Raw genomic sequence first — 17,872 nt, 5'->3', positions numbered from 1 at the left:
ACAGTACTCAAAATGAGTCCTGACTAATGTCCCATACAGCTCCAGCATAACCTCCCAACACTTGCATTCCATGGACGAGCATCACATTTACCTTCTTAACGACACGATCCAACCTATTCATGTGGAAGTCAAAGTACCAGATGGCTTCAGCTCACTGTTTACTCCAAAAGACAATAACTTCAGGCACCAGGTACCAAAATCTCAGGGCATGCTTCATGGGCACCAGCCACTTGCAACCAGAATTCACATATATTAGCATCCAACATGTCGGTATTTCAGAACTCTCAAGCACATCTCTGATCCACTTACAGGACGTTTGTGCACTTCAATGCTGCACCTTGGGACACAACAAAAACTATCATTTTAATGCTGCAGCAAAGGCACTTTAGGCTCACAGACCAATCTGCAGCACATGGACTGAACCAAACTGCATTATCGGCCTGGTCGCTTGCCTTCTTAGTACTCCTTCACTCTGACCTTACCTGGATGCTCACAACACCCCTACGTTTGCTTGCCTTTTTATACCTTGTCCATCAGCCAGAAATATCAGGCTCACAGTACTGCTGTATTCGCATGTCATTTAGCACAGACAAAAGTCAGGAAATCATGGCTATCAGCAATCTTCAGACAAGTCAAGGGGTCCCAGTACAATAAGTCATGGTCAACCTTCAATATCAGTCAAGGAGCTTGGCCACAGTCAGTCAGTCAGCTGCTTGAGGAGGTTAGCTTCGAGATGCTCTCCACATTAGGGATGAGGAGCTGAACTGGGAAGCCCACAATCCATCTGGAAAATCTTGATTCTATTGGGAGCTGTCTTCCTTACGGAATGAGTGAAAAAGACACACACACACAGGTATTAAAGTGGGTGGCAAAGCTGTTGGCTTAGGTGTAGGTGGGGAGGTGTCACAAGTGAGTGAGTAGGGAGTGCAGAGCCCATGGCGGGTTTACACTGTCAGAGGTTGGGGTGAGTGATAGCTAGTGAAGAATGATGTTGCAGCCAATACTGAGAGCGATAGAGTGTTGGCCTTGTTGGAAGGTTGGTACAAAAACAAAGATAGATTAAGAGTGAGGTATTGGAGAATAGGTGGTAGCACTTATACTGGTGGAGAACAGATGGACATTGACCTTCTTGTTACATTGCTGGGCATTATTCCAGATAGCTGAGACTGCACCAATCCAGGTGACAACATCAGATGCTGACCGAGCCAGACCACAGCAGAATATCCCAGCAATGCGGGTGGTATATTCTGACTAGAATTGGTAGGTTTGGGCTAGAATTGAACAGTGGGGGGAGGGGGGTTTAGTTAGTTAATGGTAACTTTTGTCAGAAAGTCCACTTGGCCTCTGCAATTCTTCATGAAATTCAACAAAAAACTGTCTCTTAGCCAAAAAAGTAAGATTCAGCCCAAAGTATTTTTCCCCCACAACAACAAAAGTAATTATCAAAAGCCCATCAATAATTCTGGAACCATAAGGAAATGTCATAGCAGCTACTAAAATTGGCAGTCGCTCCTATGGAAATGCAGTAATGTCTTTCCGAAATGCCTAGACCATGGCTTTGTCATAACAAATGCTTTATTGTATTAGAGAGACAATTATATATTGATGCAAACAATAAGCTTGCCATTGGTCTGCAGTACTCAAGTCAGGAAGGAAGGCCGCCATCCAGGCCAAAGCAGCTCACTTGATTAGTGCTCCATCTAGCAGCTTTAATATTCATTCCATGTACCACTGTGCACTGTGGCAGCAGCTGGACCAACTACAAGATTCATTGCAACACCTCACCAGGATTATTGAGACAACACCTTCCAAATCTGCAATCAACTTTTGATCTCCTTTTACACTGAAGCTCACACTGTAGAAATTGACCTTCTAGGTGTTTTGCAGCTCCCCCGCTCAATTCTCAGTGACCCTCAATAATCTCACTATTAACCATCTGCTTAACACAGACAGCCATGGACTGACCTCTTACCAAACTTGTCTCTTGGTCCAACAAAATTTCCCATTGAAGAAAAGCACCTCTGCTATAGCCAAAATCTTCCAACAAGCTCACCTAGCTGGCTGCACACAACTTTTAACCATTGTGTTTCTGAAGGCATATCACTTCTTTTCTGTACAATTAATCTCAAAAGTTACCATTTAATGTAATGAATGCTTTTTAATGAGTATGCATGATATGTCAATTTATCAAAAATATATTCCCACCACTTACTGATTCGCTTCCAGTCTGTCGCCAACTTAATCCATAATTATAATCCTGACTTTGGGAAACTACCATTTACTATTAAAATCCCTGCCTGGTTTCCCATTCCCCAGTGCAGAATTTGATCCTGACTACACCATCTGATCTAACAAAAGGAAAGTTGAAAAAGGACAAGGAAAGTTCTAGTCAGTGCTAAGCAAGGAACTTGCTCCTTAAAGTACCTTACGTAGACAAATTATCAAGTCAGAAAAAAATATCTAAAGCAAATTACTTTAGATGCTGAAAATGTGAAAGAAAGCAAAGTGCTAGAGAAATTCAGCAGGTCTGTCAGCATTTATGGAGAGAGAAAGACAGTGAATGATTTAAATCTAACTTGACTCTCCTTTAAAATGCTAACTCTTTCTTTCTACAAAGATGCTACCGATGCTGAGTTTCTCCAGTATATTCAGTTTTCAATTTCTAGCTGCAGGGTAATCTAACTTTGATGAAAGGAACCCAACAAGAAGAATTCTGATGAAGGGTCACTGAACTAAAACATTAGTTATATTGTTCTCTTTCTGCTGCCCCACCTGCTGAATATTTCAACCAAATTCTGCCTCTATTTCAGATTTCCATCTTCTGCAGAATTTTGGCTTCAAATGAGAAGCTGGTTTCCAGGACTACAGGTTCAAGTTGAAGAAAAAGGTGAAGGAACAACAGGGACGAAAGTACATTGGTTAAAAATCCTCAGGATTAAAAAAAAGGCTCAGCGTCCGTGCCAATCTAATGTAAGAAATAAGTGCATTTGTGCAGAGAAGCACACAGAATAATTTGCCTCATGGTAGTCTAATATAGTAAGTCCAACCAAGAATATAGCAGTGTATGGATTTTCCAATATATCGTTTATTTCCAATCTTATATGCATAAATGTATATCTGTAAATGAATAATGACCTGTCATAAATTAAGATGTGGATTAACTTTGATAAATTCCACAACTCATTCCAGCATCATTAGTTGTCACACCTCAATTCTAAGAACTCGTATACATACCTGGTCAAGATTGGATAAGCTGTTTGGATCCTGACTGAGACCTTGATACTGCCCTCGGAGTCTATCACCAGCAGCAATCTTTCGGAATTTCTTTAAGTCCACTACATATAAGGCACTAAATGGATAGAATTTTTAAAAAAAGGATTTTTAAAAAATATTAAAATCATTATATTATTAAAGTGATGATAGCAAAAAAATATCAGTGTGCCACGGCTACAGTATGATAATAATGCTACAAAGAGACTCAGCTACTCACTATGATTACAAAAAGGCATGACAATAAGATTCTGCTTCAAAGCTTAGAAATAGCTTTCTACTATCCATTCACCTCACAAACTGTGGTTACCAAAAAGCAAAAATTCTGCAAAAATTCTGCAAATGTTCTGCGCATGTATTTGGAAGCATGCATGGCCACAGATCTCCCCACAGCAATTACTGACACTTACAAAACAGTCTGCACAGCAGGAATTTGTTCAGGTAAGGAGGGGACTAAGTAATGTGCCTTCCTAATTTTGATATACAAGTGAAGCTCAGAATTAGAATTCACCGAGTAACTGTTGAAAATTCCCCTGGATCAATCTCAGAAATCATTAAAAAAGCTTCATGGTTGATTCCAAATTTCACTATAAGTAACAGCGATTCTAGACACAGGTAAAACTGTCCTGTACACTGAGTCAGATTTTAAATTGCACATTATTTATTTATTAAAATAATTGTTTAGGCTTATCTACAGAGCAATTCCAATTAAATATCACAAGATATCATTTCAAAAATAGTGAATCAATGAGGCCTGCTATTAATTAGACTTGCAAAGCATATTTAAGTATCGAAATTTTTAGTCTAGCATGAGACTGAAAACATGAATTGCTAATGTTGCGGTGAGGGAAGTGAGTCGAGAGCCTGAATGAACAAAGCAACCAAACATGTATTTCCTTCACTAGACTGAAGGATTGCGAAATTAACAGTGTAACAACCAAGAAAGATATGTAACTCAGGGGAGAATTTTACAGTCCACTGTTGGAAGATTTTCAGGCAGTGAGGTCTATGAAGTTCCTTGCAGAATTAACAAACCAACCCTGAAACGCTTTATGCAACTTCCCTGTACCCTCTTCTCTGTAACTTTACCTTGGACAGGCAAAGGTGAGTGCAGCCTGTCCAACCTTGCCCCTATTGAGGGCACTAAATTATAAGAGCAATTTTGAGGTGGCAGGAGGAATTCAGGGTAGAGAGGATATTCAGCAGGTGACTCTGCTTATTCTTTGGGCAGAAACAAGCAGGTGCCTTCCTTGAATTACCTCCTCTTGGAAAGTGGAACCACATTAACTGTCTGTAGTCTTCTGGCACTTCCCATGATTCAGATCTGCTTTAACTTCTTCCCTTGTTTCTCACACAAGCCTCGGATACAACTCATCTGGATTTGGGGGTTTGTCCATTTTAAGCCCACTAAAAGCTCAAAACCTCCTCACTACCTATGTCAAACTACTCAAGAACCTCACTGACCCTCCTATACCCTCCTTCTCCAGAGTGAAGAAAGATGAGATGTATTTGTTTACACCCTGCTGTTGTCCGCTAGCTCCACACACAGACTGCCTCTTGGTCCCTAAAGAGTACTACTCTTTCCCTCGGTAATCTCTTCCACTTGATGTACTGAGAGAATCTCTCAGGATTGTCCCAAATCTTAGTTTTTTAACATGACTTTCTTTGTTCTCCAAACTGTTCTCTTAATTTCCCTCTTGCACTTTCTATACTCCACTGGGGTCTCTGTTGACTTACTCCCTTTGTACCTGTTAAAAAATTCTTCCTTCCTTCTTATCCTGAATATTCCTAGACATCGAGAGATTTATGAGCTTGTTGCTCTTACATTTTATCATGAAGTGAACACATCGGGCCTGTATTCATGCCAAATTTGAATGCCTCCCCAATGTTCTGCTGTAGATTTACCGAGAAATAGCTGTTTCAAATCTACTTTGGCCAGAATCTGCCTTACTTTGACAAAATCTGCCTTCAACAATCCAAACCCTTTTCTGTAGACCATCTTTTTCCTTTTCCACAACAAGCTTAATACGTACAATGGTCACTACAATGCTCTCCCATTGCCACCGTGAACAACTGTCTGGCTTCATTCCCTGGAACTAGGTCCAGTACCACATCACCCCTTGTTGGGATTCTTGCATGTTGATATAAAAAGCTCTCCTAAATAAATTTCAAGAAATCTACTTTTTCTAAATATTTTACACTATGACTATCCCAATTATTGCGGGAAAAGTTGAAATCTCCTAATATAATTACCCTATTATTGTTTTTAGGTCCCCTAGTGAACTGACTACATAGCTACTCATCTATTGCCCACTAACTGTTTGTGGGTCTATATGACACTCCTAGTGATTTGACTGCCCCCTTTTTATTCCTAACTTCTACCCACAAAGCCTCAATTGACTATGCTTCTAAATTATCATTCCTCCTCAGTATCTTGATTAGTATTGCAACACCACCTCCTCTTTTACATCCTTCTCTATTCTGTTTGAAGATCCTATACCATGGAACGTTGAGTTGTCATTCCTACCCCTCCCTTAATGACACTTCCTTAATGGTAACAACATTGTAATTTTCCATGTCAATTCACACCCTTATTCATCTGAACTAGAACCTGGGGGCTGCTTGTTGTTTCAATCTTGATCACTATTGCCACTAGCGTTACTGAGAGGGGACAGGTATCTTGTCTCCAATCAATTAATGGTCCCTGGGTATCACTACAGGGGCACGTGTTCCCCACCAATTCCTCAGGTGGCAGGACAAAAAAATCCAGCTATCCAAAAAACCTTGCTCTTGGAGTGGGAGAATTCAATGTCAGATAAGGTACTTAAAGAAGAAAACACAAGTGGACTGCGACAGAAACAGCGAGAGACATTAAAATATCCAACAATTAAGACCTGAAGGAATGAAACACAATAATTTTCAGTATGGCGACATTAACTAGGGGTAATTACTATTCATAAGTTTCTTAGAGAGTAATTAGACTGAACTGAATAAGACTTGACTTTATATATAAAGTCCAGTTTGAATATTGCATACAAGAACAGCAAATTCAGATATTTCATTGCATTTCATCAGTGAGACACAGAAAGCTGTTATTTTTGAAAAGCTATTCACTGATCATCATTGAAGTATTTGCAAATAAACAATGGATATGCTATTTTGTTTGACTACAAGTTATCAAAATAATTCTACTGATTTTTTAAACTTAGCCTTTATCACAAGAAAACCTGCAAAATGTAGATGTTTATTTTTCAGAACTATATTCATTTGTCATACCAGTAACTAACCATCCATTTGACTGCAAATTGTGGAAAAATGAGAGGTGAAGATTGAGTGAGGGAAAACCATTGCTGCCCTTTGGCACATGGTGGCACTGCAGCCCTTTGTAAAAGGCACTTTGAAAATTAAGTCACATTTTGTGTTATGGGATCAATTTCCACCTAAGGACTTGAAGTAATCAAAGTCAACACTTCAATGCAATAATGAGGAGTGGTGCACGGTCTAAGCTGTTGTCATTTGAATAAGGTATTAAAATTGAAGCTAAGTGTTGCAATTCAGGTGGATGTAAAGGTCATCCAACATAAGCAAAGTCAATTGACTTGCCAGTTAGCTCATTTAATCTTTCTGGAACTTTGTGTTCTAGCTGACACATCTGCTTACAGAACAAAACAGACTACACTCCAAATGTGGCTGTGAAGTGCTTTGATATGTCCTCAGAATACGAATAGTCTTATGTAAATGTACTTGATGCATTGATGGGAGGGCGCCCTGGTATCAGGTTATATTTTAAAAACACTGTTCCTCCACTTTAGCCAAACAGCAAAAGATTTTGCAACAATAAGAGATTACAAAAATAATCCATTTCATTTAATATCAAAATGAGGAAAACAACAAAACACATCAAATGATTCCACACAGTCACCATTCCAAGACACAACTTTATGTGCCTTTCTTGCCCAGACTGAATGAAAAACCTCATGCTTGTCCTTTGCAGCATTTTAGCTTCAAATTGCATAAAACAGAAATGCATACTTGTAGTAGAGAGGACAGGTGGGGTCTATTTAGGAAGCAGTAGGCACTCGTCAATTTTGATATACTAGAGCATTTAATAGCATCTGCCACTTATTGCTTGTTTATAAATTTGTGCTTGGTAAATTATGAGAAATGCGAGCTAATAATGCCATGACAAAGGGAAACAAGCAACTTGGGAACTAGGTGAACAGAGCAAGTAACTGTAGACCTCCTCAATAAATCAGGTTGAATGATTGGCATAGGAAAGCATCTTAAAGTGCCTTATCAAACAAAATTTAACATAAGGAGATAAGGAGATTTAGATCCTGAGCAGCTCAATGTACATGAGTGGACTCAGGGATATTCAAGAGGCCACATTTGGAATAAACATGAATATTTCAGAGGAATGTAGGACTAGTGAAGAATACAGAGGTAGGGGGTCACAATCATGAAGGGCTTTGAAAACAAAGATACGAAGATTGAGAATTTGCTTAATTGGAACCCAATACCAATCAACGATCAGAGAAGTGATGAACAAATGGCATTCAGTGGGAATAAGGATATTTGCTTTAGAAATTTAGGTGACCTTTAAGTTCACAAGGAGTAGAACATGAGAGACCAGACAAGGGTTCCAAGTAATAACCAAGTTTAGGAGTAGTAAAATCACAGATGAAGACCCCAAAGCAGATAAGCTTAGGAAGGGTGGAGGTGGACCATTTGAAACTGTGGAAAAAGTGGTCTTAGTGATGCCATGACAGATCCTCAACTAAGGATCAAATGTGATACCATTAGAGTTGGGTTTAACCTTGGGCAGATCACTGGAGAGGGCTGAAGTCAGTGGACAGAGACCAGAGCTTTTGGCAAAGACCAAGAAAAAATAGCTTCAGCATTTCAATATTAAGATGAAGGAAAGTTTTGCTCATCCAGCATAGTCTGATAATTTAGAGACAGTGAAAGGATTAAGAGGGGTGGTGAAGGGTGTCAGCAATATAAATATGGAAACCAATGCTTTGTAAATGATATCGCAAAGGGACAGAAAGGTGGTAGGAAACAGGAGATGGCCAAGGATCTATGTACGGGGAGCATTTGTGGTCATGCTGCACAAGTACTGTCGGCTGTGTTAATGTCTGCAGACAGGTAAAGAGGGAAAAAGATCTTTGTCATGGTCACACAGAATGTCACTTGTGAGACTGGTAAGAGCGATTATGTGGTGGCGGCAGAATCCTGAGTGGAGTTAGAATTAATCCACTCTGAACAATACAGACGATTCCTGATGAAGTGCTTATGCCCGAAATGTTGATTCTGCTGCGCCACTGTGCTTTTCCAGCACCACACACTCAACTCTGATCTCTAACACCTGCAGTCCTCACTTTCTCCTGAACAATACAAGTACAGATTTGGGAAAACCTTGGTGAGGAAAGGGAAGTTGGGGACGGAGCATAGTTACAGAGGTGGAAGGTCATAGATTGGTTTTTGAGGAGCAGTGTGATGATAGTAGATTTGAAGGAGAGGAGGTTGGTAACTGAAGAAAGGGTACTTTTTTTTTGCTTCAGCTGCAGTCAGAAGCAGCACTCCCAGTGATGTAGGAGCTATTAAGGAGCTAAGTGGCTTTAGCAGCTTCATGTATGCTCTGAAAATTTACATTTATTGAAATGCGAAAAATGATCCTTGGCAGGTTTGAGTCAGAATTATCAGTACGATATTTCGAGAATAAGTTATCAACAACTCTGACGATCAATGACAGGCTGCAATACATTGACACCAAAGTTTGCCACTCCACAAGTACCAAGATTCTACACTACTATGGGCGTCACAAGTTGCTGTCAAAGTCTGTGCCTCTCGTGGCTGCTCTACCAAAACACAACTTTGGTTGCATCAAGAACCAACAGCCACAGGATTTCCAATTTTCAAATTTTTTCATAAACCAACCCTAAGAAAAGAAAACAATAGGAATCTTGGCACATCAGAAACAGATAAAGATAAAGAAAAATTAAAACAAACATTGAAAATAATAGTGAATTACTCGGCAGGTAAAGCAGAGTGAGATTTCACAATAATTTGATTTTGTACCAGTGATGTCTTTTTACATTAAGGGTAGGTCAAAGCACTTCACAACAGTAAAATTGAATCCAGTGGCACACTGGTACCAAAGGAGTTTAGTTTAGACTACAAAAAGACTGATAAGGTAGACATAGTGATCAACTTGCTGTGTCATAAATAATTACAGTTATACCTTATATGGTACTTCCTGCCCTGTAGGTGATTAGCCCAGTAACCTGATGTCCAGAAGCGATATCCATCCATTTCCTTACGACTTTCACAGAAAGGAGTGTACCCATAGGGAGCTCCTTCAAGGTCCAGGTCACGCAGCTCCTTCAAGTCAGCTCGCACTATCTATAAGAAAAGGAAAACTGATGAGGCAAACACATTACACTTTTCCTGATTCTTGGCAGGAGTTGCAATATATTTAACAACTTGGTGATTTACTAAGGATTGAACTTTGCAACTGGAGCTGAATCAACTTCATGATTCTAAAAACATAGCTAAGGCAAGCTGTTGAATATCACAGTTAAAAAGAGTCACAGTGATGTACTACATGGGTTGAAACTTTATTGCTGGAACAGCACAGCAGGTCAGGCAGCATCCAGGGAACAGGAGATTCGACGTTTCGGGCACAGGCCCTTCTTCAGGAATGAGCAGAGAGTGTTCAGCAGGAGAAGATAAAAGGTAGGGAGGAGGGACTTGGAGGAGGGGCGTTGGAAATTTGATAGGTGGAAAGAGGTCAAGGTGAGGGTGATAGGTCGGAGTAGGATGGAGGCGGAGAGGTCAAGAAGAAGACTGCAGGTCAGGAAGGCGGTGCCGGGCTGGAGGGATCCGGCTGAGACAAGGTGGGGGGAGGGGGGATGAAGAAACTGGTGAAGTCCAAGTTCATCCCCTGCGGTTGGAGGGTACTACATGGGAACAGACCCTTCAGTCCAACACGTCCATGCCGACCAGATATCCTAAGTCAATCTACCTTATATACTCGAGTAATAGTCAATTTCATGTAAAAGTGGACCACCTATTTTTAACCAAAAAAATCTGGAGTTTTCCATATATCTCATGTAAAAGTCAATCCTAGGTCTTCACAGATAACAGATCAACATTTATGAGTCAGTATGTCAGCCATCTTGCTCAGCTTTGGCTTTCCAGTCTGCCAGTCATCCCTCTCCATTCCGGGTCTTCAGAACTGTTTTTTTTTAATTCGCTTAGAGATCAATTGGGTTTCTGCTAATATTATGGTGTGAATTTTGACAGGCATGAATTTCAGCCCCTCAAAAGTAGTATCCATGTAACAGTCAACCCCTTAAACTTAACGTTAAAAAAGTCAAACAAATTCTCCAATATATACGGTAGGCCCATTTGTCAGCATTTAGTTCATATCACTCTACCTTTCCTGTTCATATACCCATCTGGATGCCTTTTAAATACTGTAATTGCACCAGCCTCTACCACTTCCTCTGGCAGGTCATTCCATACACGCATCACCCTCTGCATGAAAAATCTGCCCCTTAGGTCAGTTTTAAATCTTTTCCCTCTCACCTTAAACCTGTGCCCTTTAGTTCTGGACTCGGCCACCCCAGGAAAAGATGTTGTCTATTTACCCTACCCAAGCCACTCATGATGTTACAAACGTCTATAAAGGTCACCCCCTCAGCCTCCGACACTCCAAGGAAAACAGCCACAGCCTATTCGGCCTCTCCCTGTAGCTCGAACCCTCCAACCCTGGCAACATCCTTGTAAGTCTTTTCTGTACTCTTCCAAGTTTCACAACATCCTTCCAATAGGAGGGAAACCAGAATTGCACATAATATTCCAAAAGTGACCTAACCAATGTCCTGTATAGCTGCAACATGACCTTCCAACTACTATACTCAATGCACTGACCAATAAAGGAAAGCATTCCAAAAGCCTTCACTATCTATCTGCGAATATCTAATAAATTGAAGAAACAGTCATGTAAAACTTCCAAACATGATTTCAAGTTAATTTTTAAGGTTTTAGGAATCACATCAGTTTTCAGAAACACAACTTAAATGTTGATGCAAGAAGACAAATCAAAGTTCCTGGCCTTGCACTGATCAGGATGAAGACACAAGAATCAAACAGGGACTTCAATTTACTGTATGCAGCATGAAAAAATGAGGCTGATTCTTTGAGCCAATGCTGGCGTGGATATGTATTAGGAACAGTTGACAGTCTGACTGGATAGGGTATTGCCAAGCGAAAACAGCAGAAGCTAGCAATTTCTGTGATCCCTTTTTCTTTTCACTGGAAAAGGTCCATTGTATGTAAGAATTTCTATCGTCTAATCAAAACAAAGTTGTTATGTTAACACTTCTAGCAGACAGAGTGCATTACACTGCGAGCCTGACTGATCATCTTAAAATTCGTTTAATCTGAGCATTTCAACAGCAGAATTATCGTGGGCATATGTTTCTGAGACTTGCAAGCAATGGCTGTGAACAGACAACAGGACCTGTTGTTTTGACACAGTCTACCAGATGTTGGGATTTTTGATCTTTATAATCAGTATCAAATTGACCCTATCGTGTTACTCATTTGTATGGCAGGCAAAACAGCTTTTGGGCTTGACAGCAAAAGCTTGTTGGTGGGAACAACTCATGGGTTTACTGCAAATTTGCACCATGAGACAGAGGGCTTCAAATGTTGTTCAAATGTTTGAGTTATCTTCCCCTTCGAGGGCAATCGGAGGTTGACGATGCACCACTCAAGACCATGTTACATAGGTCCTTTTATGAGTTTGTGAGATAAACAGTGGATGATGTAGCCATTATCATACAGGACATTTTTGACATACTCTATTCTAGCATCATGCTTACATGGTGAGCAGATGGCTTGGACCTTATTCACTAGGTTACCAATTAAGATCAATACTGCAGGGTGTCGAATTATAGAAATCTTAATGAATATATTGATCTGTGAACATAAGCTTACAGTAGATAGTAGCTGAATCCATTGACAGATTTCCCAATTAGTGCATTAAGGAAAGGAGTTCATTTGGTTGTTCTAATTCAATGGAAATGTTGAGCACAGGATGTAGCTGCAGATTCAAATATTGCAAATGAGTATCTGCATATTAGGCAAATGCGAGGTGATGCATTTTGGAAGTTCAAATTCAGGTGTGAATTATACAATAAATAGCAGAACCTTAGGATCATTGAGATGTACAGAGATCTGGGTGAGCAGGTCCACAGAACCCTTCAAGTGGCAACACAGATGGATAAGGTGGTCAAGAAGGCATATGGCACACTTGCCTTCATCGACCGAGGCAGCAAATACAAAAGTTGGCAAGTCATGTTACAGCTGTATAAACCTTCGACTGAGCTACATTTGGAATATTGCGTCCAGTTCTGATTGCCACACTACCAGAAGGATGTGGATGCTTTGGAGACGGTGCAGAGGAGGTTTACCAGAATGATGCCTGATCTGGAGGGTTTTGGTTATGAGGCGAGGTTGGATAAACTTACATTGGTTTCACAGAGGTGGAGGGGCCTCTAATGTTGCAGATGTCTACAACATTATAAGAGGCATAAATAGGATGAATAGCTAGAGGCTTTAACCCAGGGTGGAAAGGTCAATTGCAAGAGGACAGCGGTTCAAATTGATAGGGGGAAGTTTAGGGGAGAAAAGCAGAGAAAATGTTTCACACACAGGGTGATTGGTGCCTGGAACGCACTGCTAGAGACACACAAGCAGAAGGCAAATACAGGGTTAGAAATTGCATACAAGACCATAAGACATAGGAGTAGCAATTAGGCCATTCAGCCCATTGAGTCTGTTGTGCTATTCAATCATGGCTGGTACGTTTCTCAAACACATTCTCCCATAACCCTGAATCTCCTTGATCCTCAAGAACATATCAATCTCAGTCTTAAATATACTCAATAAGCTGACCGCCACAGCCTTCTGTGCCAATGAATTCACCATTCTCTGGTTGAAGAAGTTTCTCCTTATCTCTGTTCTAAAAGGTCTTCCCCTTACTCTAAGGCTATATCCTCGGGTCCTAGTCTGTCCTACCAATGAAAACATCTTCCCAACATCTACTCTGTCCATGGGCAATAGGTAGTGGTTCTAAATAAGGATTAAGAATCAGTGTAGGCTTGGTGGACTGAAGGGCCTGTTCTTGTGCTATACTATATCATATGTTATATCCCCATTTTCCATTAAATCATCATTTTGTTTTTCACATCAAACTATATAATGTGTGGTTCTGTTCGCCGAGCTGAGAATTTGTGTTGCAGATGTTTCGTCCCATGTCTAGGTGACATCCTCAGTGCTTGGGAGCCTCCTGTGAAGCACTTCTGTGATCTTTCCTCTGGCATTTGTAGTGGTTTGAATCTGCCGCCTCCGGTTGTCAGTTCCAGCTGTCCGTTGCAGTGGTCGGTGTATTGGGTCCAGGTCGATGTGCTTATTGATTGAATCTGTGGATGAGTGCCATGCCTCTAGGAATTCTCTGGCTGTTCTCTGTTTGGCTTATCCTATAATAGTAGTGTTGTCCCAGTCGAATTCATGTTGCTTGTCATCTGCATGTGTGGCTACTAAGGATAACTGGTTGTGTTGTTTCGTGTCGTTCACGAAACGACACAACCAGCTATCCTTAGTAGCCACACGCGCAGATGACAAGCAACATGAATTCGACTGGGACAACACTACTATTATAGGACAAGTCAAACAGAGAACAGCCAGGGAATTCCTAGAGGCATGGCACTCATCCACAGATTCAATCAATAAGCACATCGACCTGGACCCAATATACCGACCATTGCAACGGACAGCTGGAACTGACAACCGGAAGCGGCAGATTCAAACCACTACAAATGCCAGAGGAAAGATCACAGGAGTGCTTCACAGGAGGCTCCCAAGCACTGAGGATGTCACCTAGACATGGGACGAAACGTCTGCAACACAAATTCCCAGCTCGGCGAACAGAACCACAACAACGAGCACCCCGAGCTACAAATCTTCTCACAAACTTTGAACTATATAACTTCACATTTATCCATGTAATACCGGATAAATGCTCAATTTGTCTGCACAGCAAAAATGGCCCACCAATCAGCATTCTCTTCTCTTGCCTTACAAATTAGTGCCCCACTTCTACGTTTTTTGTCCCAATCTGGATGAGTGAAAGGCAAAAGTATTGACTGCTTGTCTCCTTTTGGCAATATTTCAGGAACAAAACGTCAAAACCCACAGATCTACTTCTCTTCAGGCAGATTGTTTCAGCTACTGTACCTGGAGAAGCACAATTGATCAGGCAGCATCCGAGAAGGGGGAGAGTTGACGTTTCGAGCATAAGCTCTTCATCTTCCTGATGAAGAGCTTATGCTCGCAACATCAACTCTCCTGCTCCTTGGATGCTGCTTTTGTTTTTTCAGCACCACACTTTTTGACTCTAATCTCCAGCATCTGCAGTCTTCACTTTCTCCCAGCTACTGTATCTGCCAACTATAGCTACCTCTCCAAATGAAAATTTGCACAGGTTTTAAGTAACTGCATGCACCAAAGTGCAAGTAATTTTAATGGAAGGTTTAAGCACCAAGCTCTGCATTGTAATGGATTGCATTAAAATGGTTACAAATGCAAAGAAATTTGGACAAAACTAAGACTAATTATTCCTAAATAGAATGAAAGCTTTTTGATTAAGCTTTACATTCATGTATTTAAAAACAAACTAGACACAAAAAGGGCAGAAATCGATAGATGACTCAATTTGTCCACAGAATTGGCCTGCATTTTCTTTTGTTAAAGGCAAATAAGCAACAGGCAACTGGTAGCAGCTTTGGTTAAGCTACAGATTAGGAAATATTCATATTCTGGTGCCCAGGCTGTCATGAGTTAGCTGACTTTAGTTGGGGCACCTAACTGGACTTAACATCTCTGGGTAAAAGCGGCATATAGCACTCCACATCCTTGCCTCTGATCACAATCCAGTCATCTGTGTTGGAAACCCAGTTGTGCTCAACACTGCAATCCTTTTTGAAATGAATGGTTAAGAAGGCTGCCTGCATTAAACATCCAGACCCACACATTAAAACAGAAAGGTTTATAGTTGATACCAGAAATTGCATGGTTCCTGTGCAATTGTGGAGGAAGGTGAAAAACCTGGCAGAGAGAGGAGAAGGAAAAACAATCTGTTCAATACTACTGCTTTTTCAATGTCTAGGGCACATTTGACACATATCGGAGGGAAGCAACAAGTGATAGCTCTTCCTTAGGCTCTTTCATAAAGCTATTTAAATGTCTTTAATGCCACTATTTTGATTGGAAGTGCAGAAATCTTCAGTAAAATCTTCACACCATCACATTCAGCAAAAAGAAATGCAAACCTTATCCCTACTGACTTGTCATTTTTTCTTCCAAATGGAAAGCAATTTATGACCCAGATTTTATTGTAGCAGGACATCCAATGCATACACAAACTGCCAATGCAGTAAGTACATTTGTTTTATAGGACCTGAAGGGAATTGTTCATGTTAATACTTCATCACTGCTAGAAAATGCATAGAGAGGAACAGATGGCAGGATCTCAAATGTTTTTAAAACTGTGATAAGTCCATTGGCCAGAAGTGAACAGTCCAATGATAATCACTATTCTGACTTAGAAACTTCAGAGTCTAGACAGCTGTCATCATGTTACATCGAAAACCTGTAATTTGAGAAAGTATATATTGAAATGTTTACCTGATCAGCATCAACAAATAGGATCTTGTCAACAGCCAGTGGGAAAAGTACATCCAGGAAAAGGATCTTGTAGCCCCAGATAATTCTTTGCTTTTCAGTCTGTTGATGGAGCCACCTGGGCCATTTGTACTGCACTAGTTCATACTGAAAACCATACTTCTTCGCCATGTGTGGGATAAATTCCTACCAGGACACAGAAATGTACATCAGTGGCTCTCAGGAAATGCTACAAATTGTGCTATTAATTGTTGTGGTTCTGTTCGCCGAGCTGGAAGTTTTTGTTGCAAACGTTTCGTCCCCTGGCTAGGGGACATCATCAGTGCTTGGGAGCCTCCTGCGAAGCGCTTCTTTGATGTTTCCTCCGGTGTTTATAGTGGTCTGTCCCTGTCGCTTCCGGTTGTCAGTTTCAGCTGTCCGCTGTAGTGGTTGGTATATTGGGTCCAGGTCGATGTGTTTGTTGACCATCAACTCCATCAACAAACACATCGACCTGGACCCAATATACCAACCACTACAGCGTACAGCTGAAACTGACAACCGGAAGCGGCAGGGACAGACCACTATAAACACCGGAGGAAACATCAAAGAAGCACTTCGCAGGAGGCTCCCAAGCACTGATGATGTCACCTAGCCAGGGGACGAAACGTTTGCAACAAAAACTTCCAGCTCGGCGAACAGAACCACAACAACGAGCATCCGAGCTACAATTCTTCGCACAAACTTTGTGCTATTAATTAATTAAACACAAACACATCAGTTTCGATACAAGATAATTTAATAAGCTCCACAGAAAGTGAAACGATCTTTGCAAATTCTTCATGTTGAGGCGTATGGGCAGTTTGTTTAAAATTCAGCCTGTAGTTTGGATTTAAAATCTGACCAGACTTAGAATTTGTTGTACTAGGATGCATTAAGGGAGGGAAATTGTACAATACTAAACTGTTAAGAAATATTGCAAAATCAAAAGCAATAATATCATGCTTTTTGAATATCTCTTGGCCAACTGACATTGTTGCTCAAACAAAAGGATATTCAAGATGGAGAAGGAAATCTCGCCATAAAAGGAACTAAGTATCATTGCTAAGCACTTGAGAACAGAATAAAAATCTTAATTTAGCATCAAAACATGGGCTTCTATGAAGAATACTGGTGGTGAACATTAGTACAACTGGTGAAACAGAGTACCATAATCCACCAGGAGAGGCAAAGGAGTGTTCTTACAGATATAATAACAATGGAAATGCCAGATAGAATAGAAGATACTCTTAACAAAATCAACTTGTTACCTAATATACACAATTTGCACCCAGAAATTAGTTTAATTTTACATTTTAGAACAAAGTATCCAAAATTTGGTGCAAACTTCTAATGTCAAGGAGTGACAAACAGAATTCTACTATTTAAAATGTGCATGGGAAGAAAAATAAACCTTGACTACTCTGTTCTCACATATATACTCAAATGGATTATAAAATCTTCCCTTTTCTAAGCATACTACAATTTGATGATTTTTTTTTCTCTACAAACCTTGAATGTGGGTGAGAGGTAGTTCTTAAGGAACCAGAATTTCACTGGTGTTTCAGTATGTTTCAGCACTGACAGCATCATTATTCTGCAGAACAAAAGGGAAGACAAGGGAGTTTATCATACATAGCTAAGAAGGAACTGCCTACCAAATATACAGGTGTCAAATATAGCACACACTGCTATCCAATAGTTCAAAATGAAGCCAAAGTAGAAAACATATATCAGACTTTAAATATGTTTATGTGAGGTGCATGTGTCAAATCTCTAACTCCAAAATTATACTGATGAAACATATTGACAAAATTGCTATTCCCTA

The 17,872-nt window shown here is 40.4% G+C and overlaps 1 protein-coding gene across 2 annotated transcripts in view; it reads right to left on the bottom strand.

Moving 5' to 3' along the window:
* Nucleotides 1–17,872, bottom strand: part of uggt1 (UDP-glucose glycoprotein glucosyltransferase 1) — a 143,260-nt gene that overhangs the window by 18,927 nt on the left and 106,461 nt on the right. For both annotated transcript variants that reach the window (XM_043701924.1, XM_043701925.1), the window contains 4 exons: nt 17,557–17,641; nt 16,030–16,212; nt 9,515–9,675; nt 3,235–3,349 (listed from right to left, as the gene is read on the bottom strand). In XM_043701924.1, the coding sequence (XP_043557859.1) occupies nt 3,235–3,349; nt 9,515–9,675; nt 16,030–16,212; nt 17,557–17,641 (544 nt within the window). The remainder of the gene's footprint in view (nt 1–3,234; nt 3,350–9,514; nt 9,676–16,029; nt 16,213–17,556; nt 17,642–17,872) is intronic.

This window comes from Chiloscyllium plagiosum, chromosome 13 (assembly GCF_004010195.1).
Source record: "Chiloscyllium plagiosum isolate BGI_BamShark_2017 chromosome 13, ASM401019v2, whole genome shotgun sequence".
NCBI classification, from domain to species: domain Eukaryota; kingdom Metazoa; phylum Chordata; class Chondrichthyes; order Orectolobiformes; family Hemiscylliidae; genus Chiloscyllium; species Chiloscyllium plagiosum.
The sequence above is the reverse complement of the archived record's forward strand: the minus strand, read 5'-3'. Positions and strand labels throughout refer to the sequence as shown.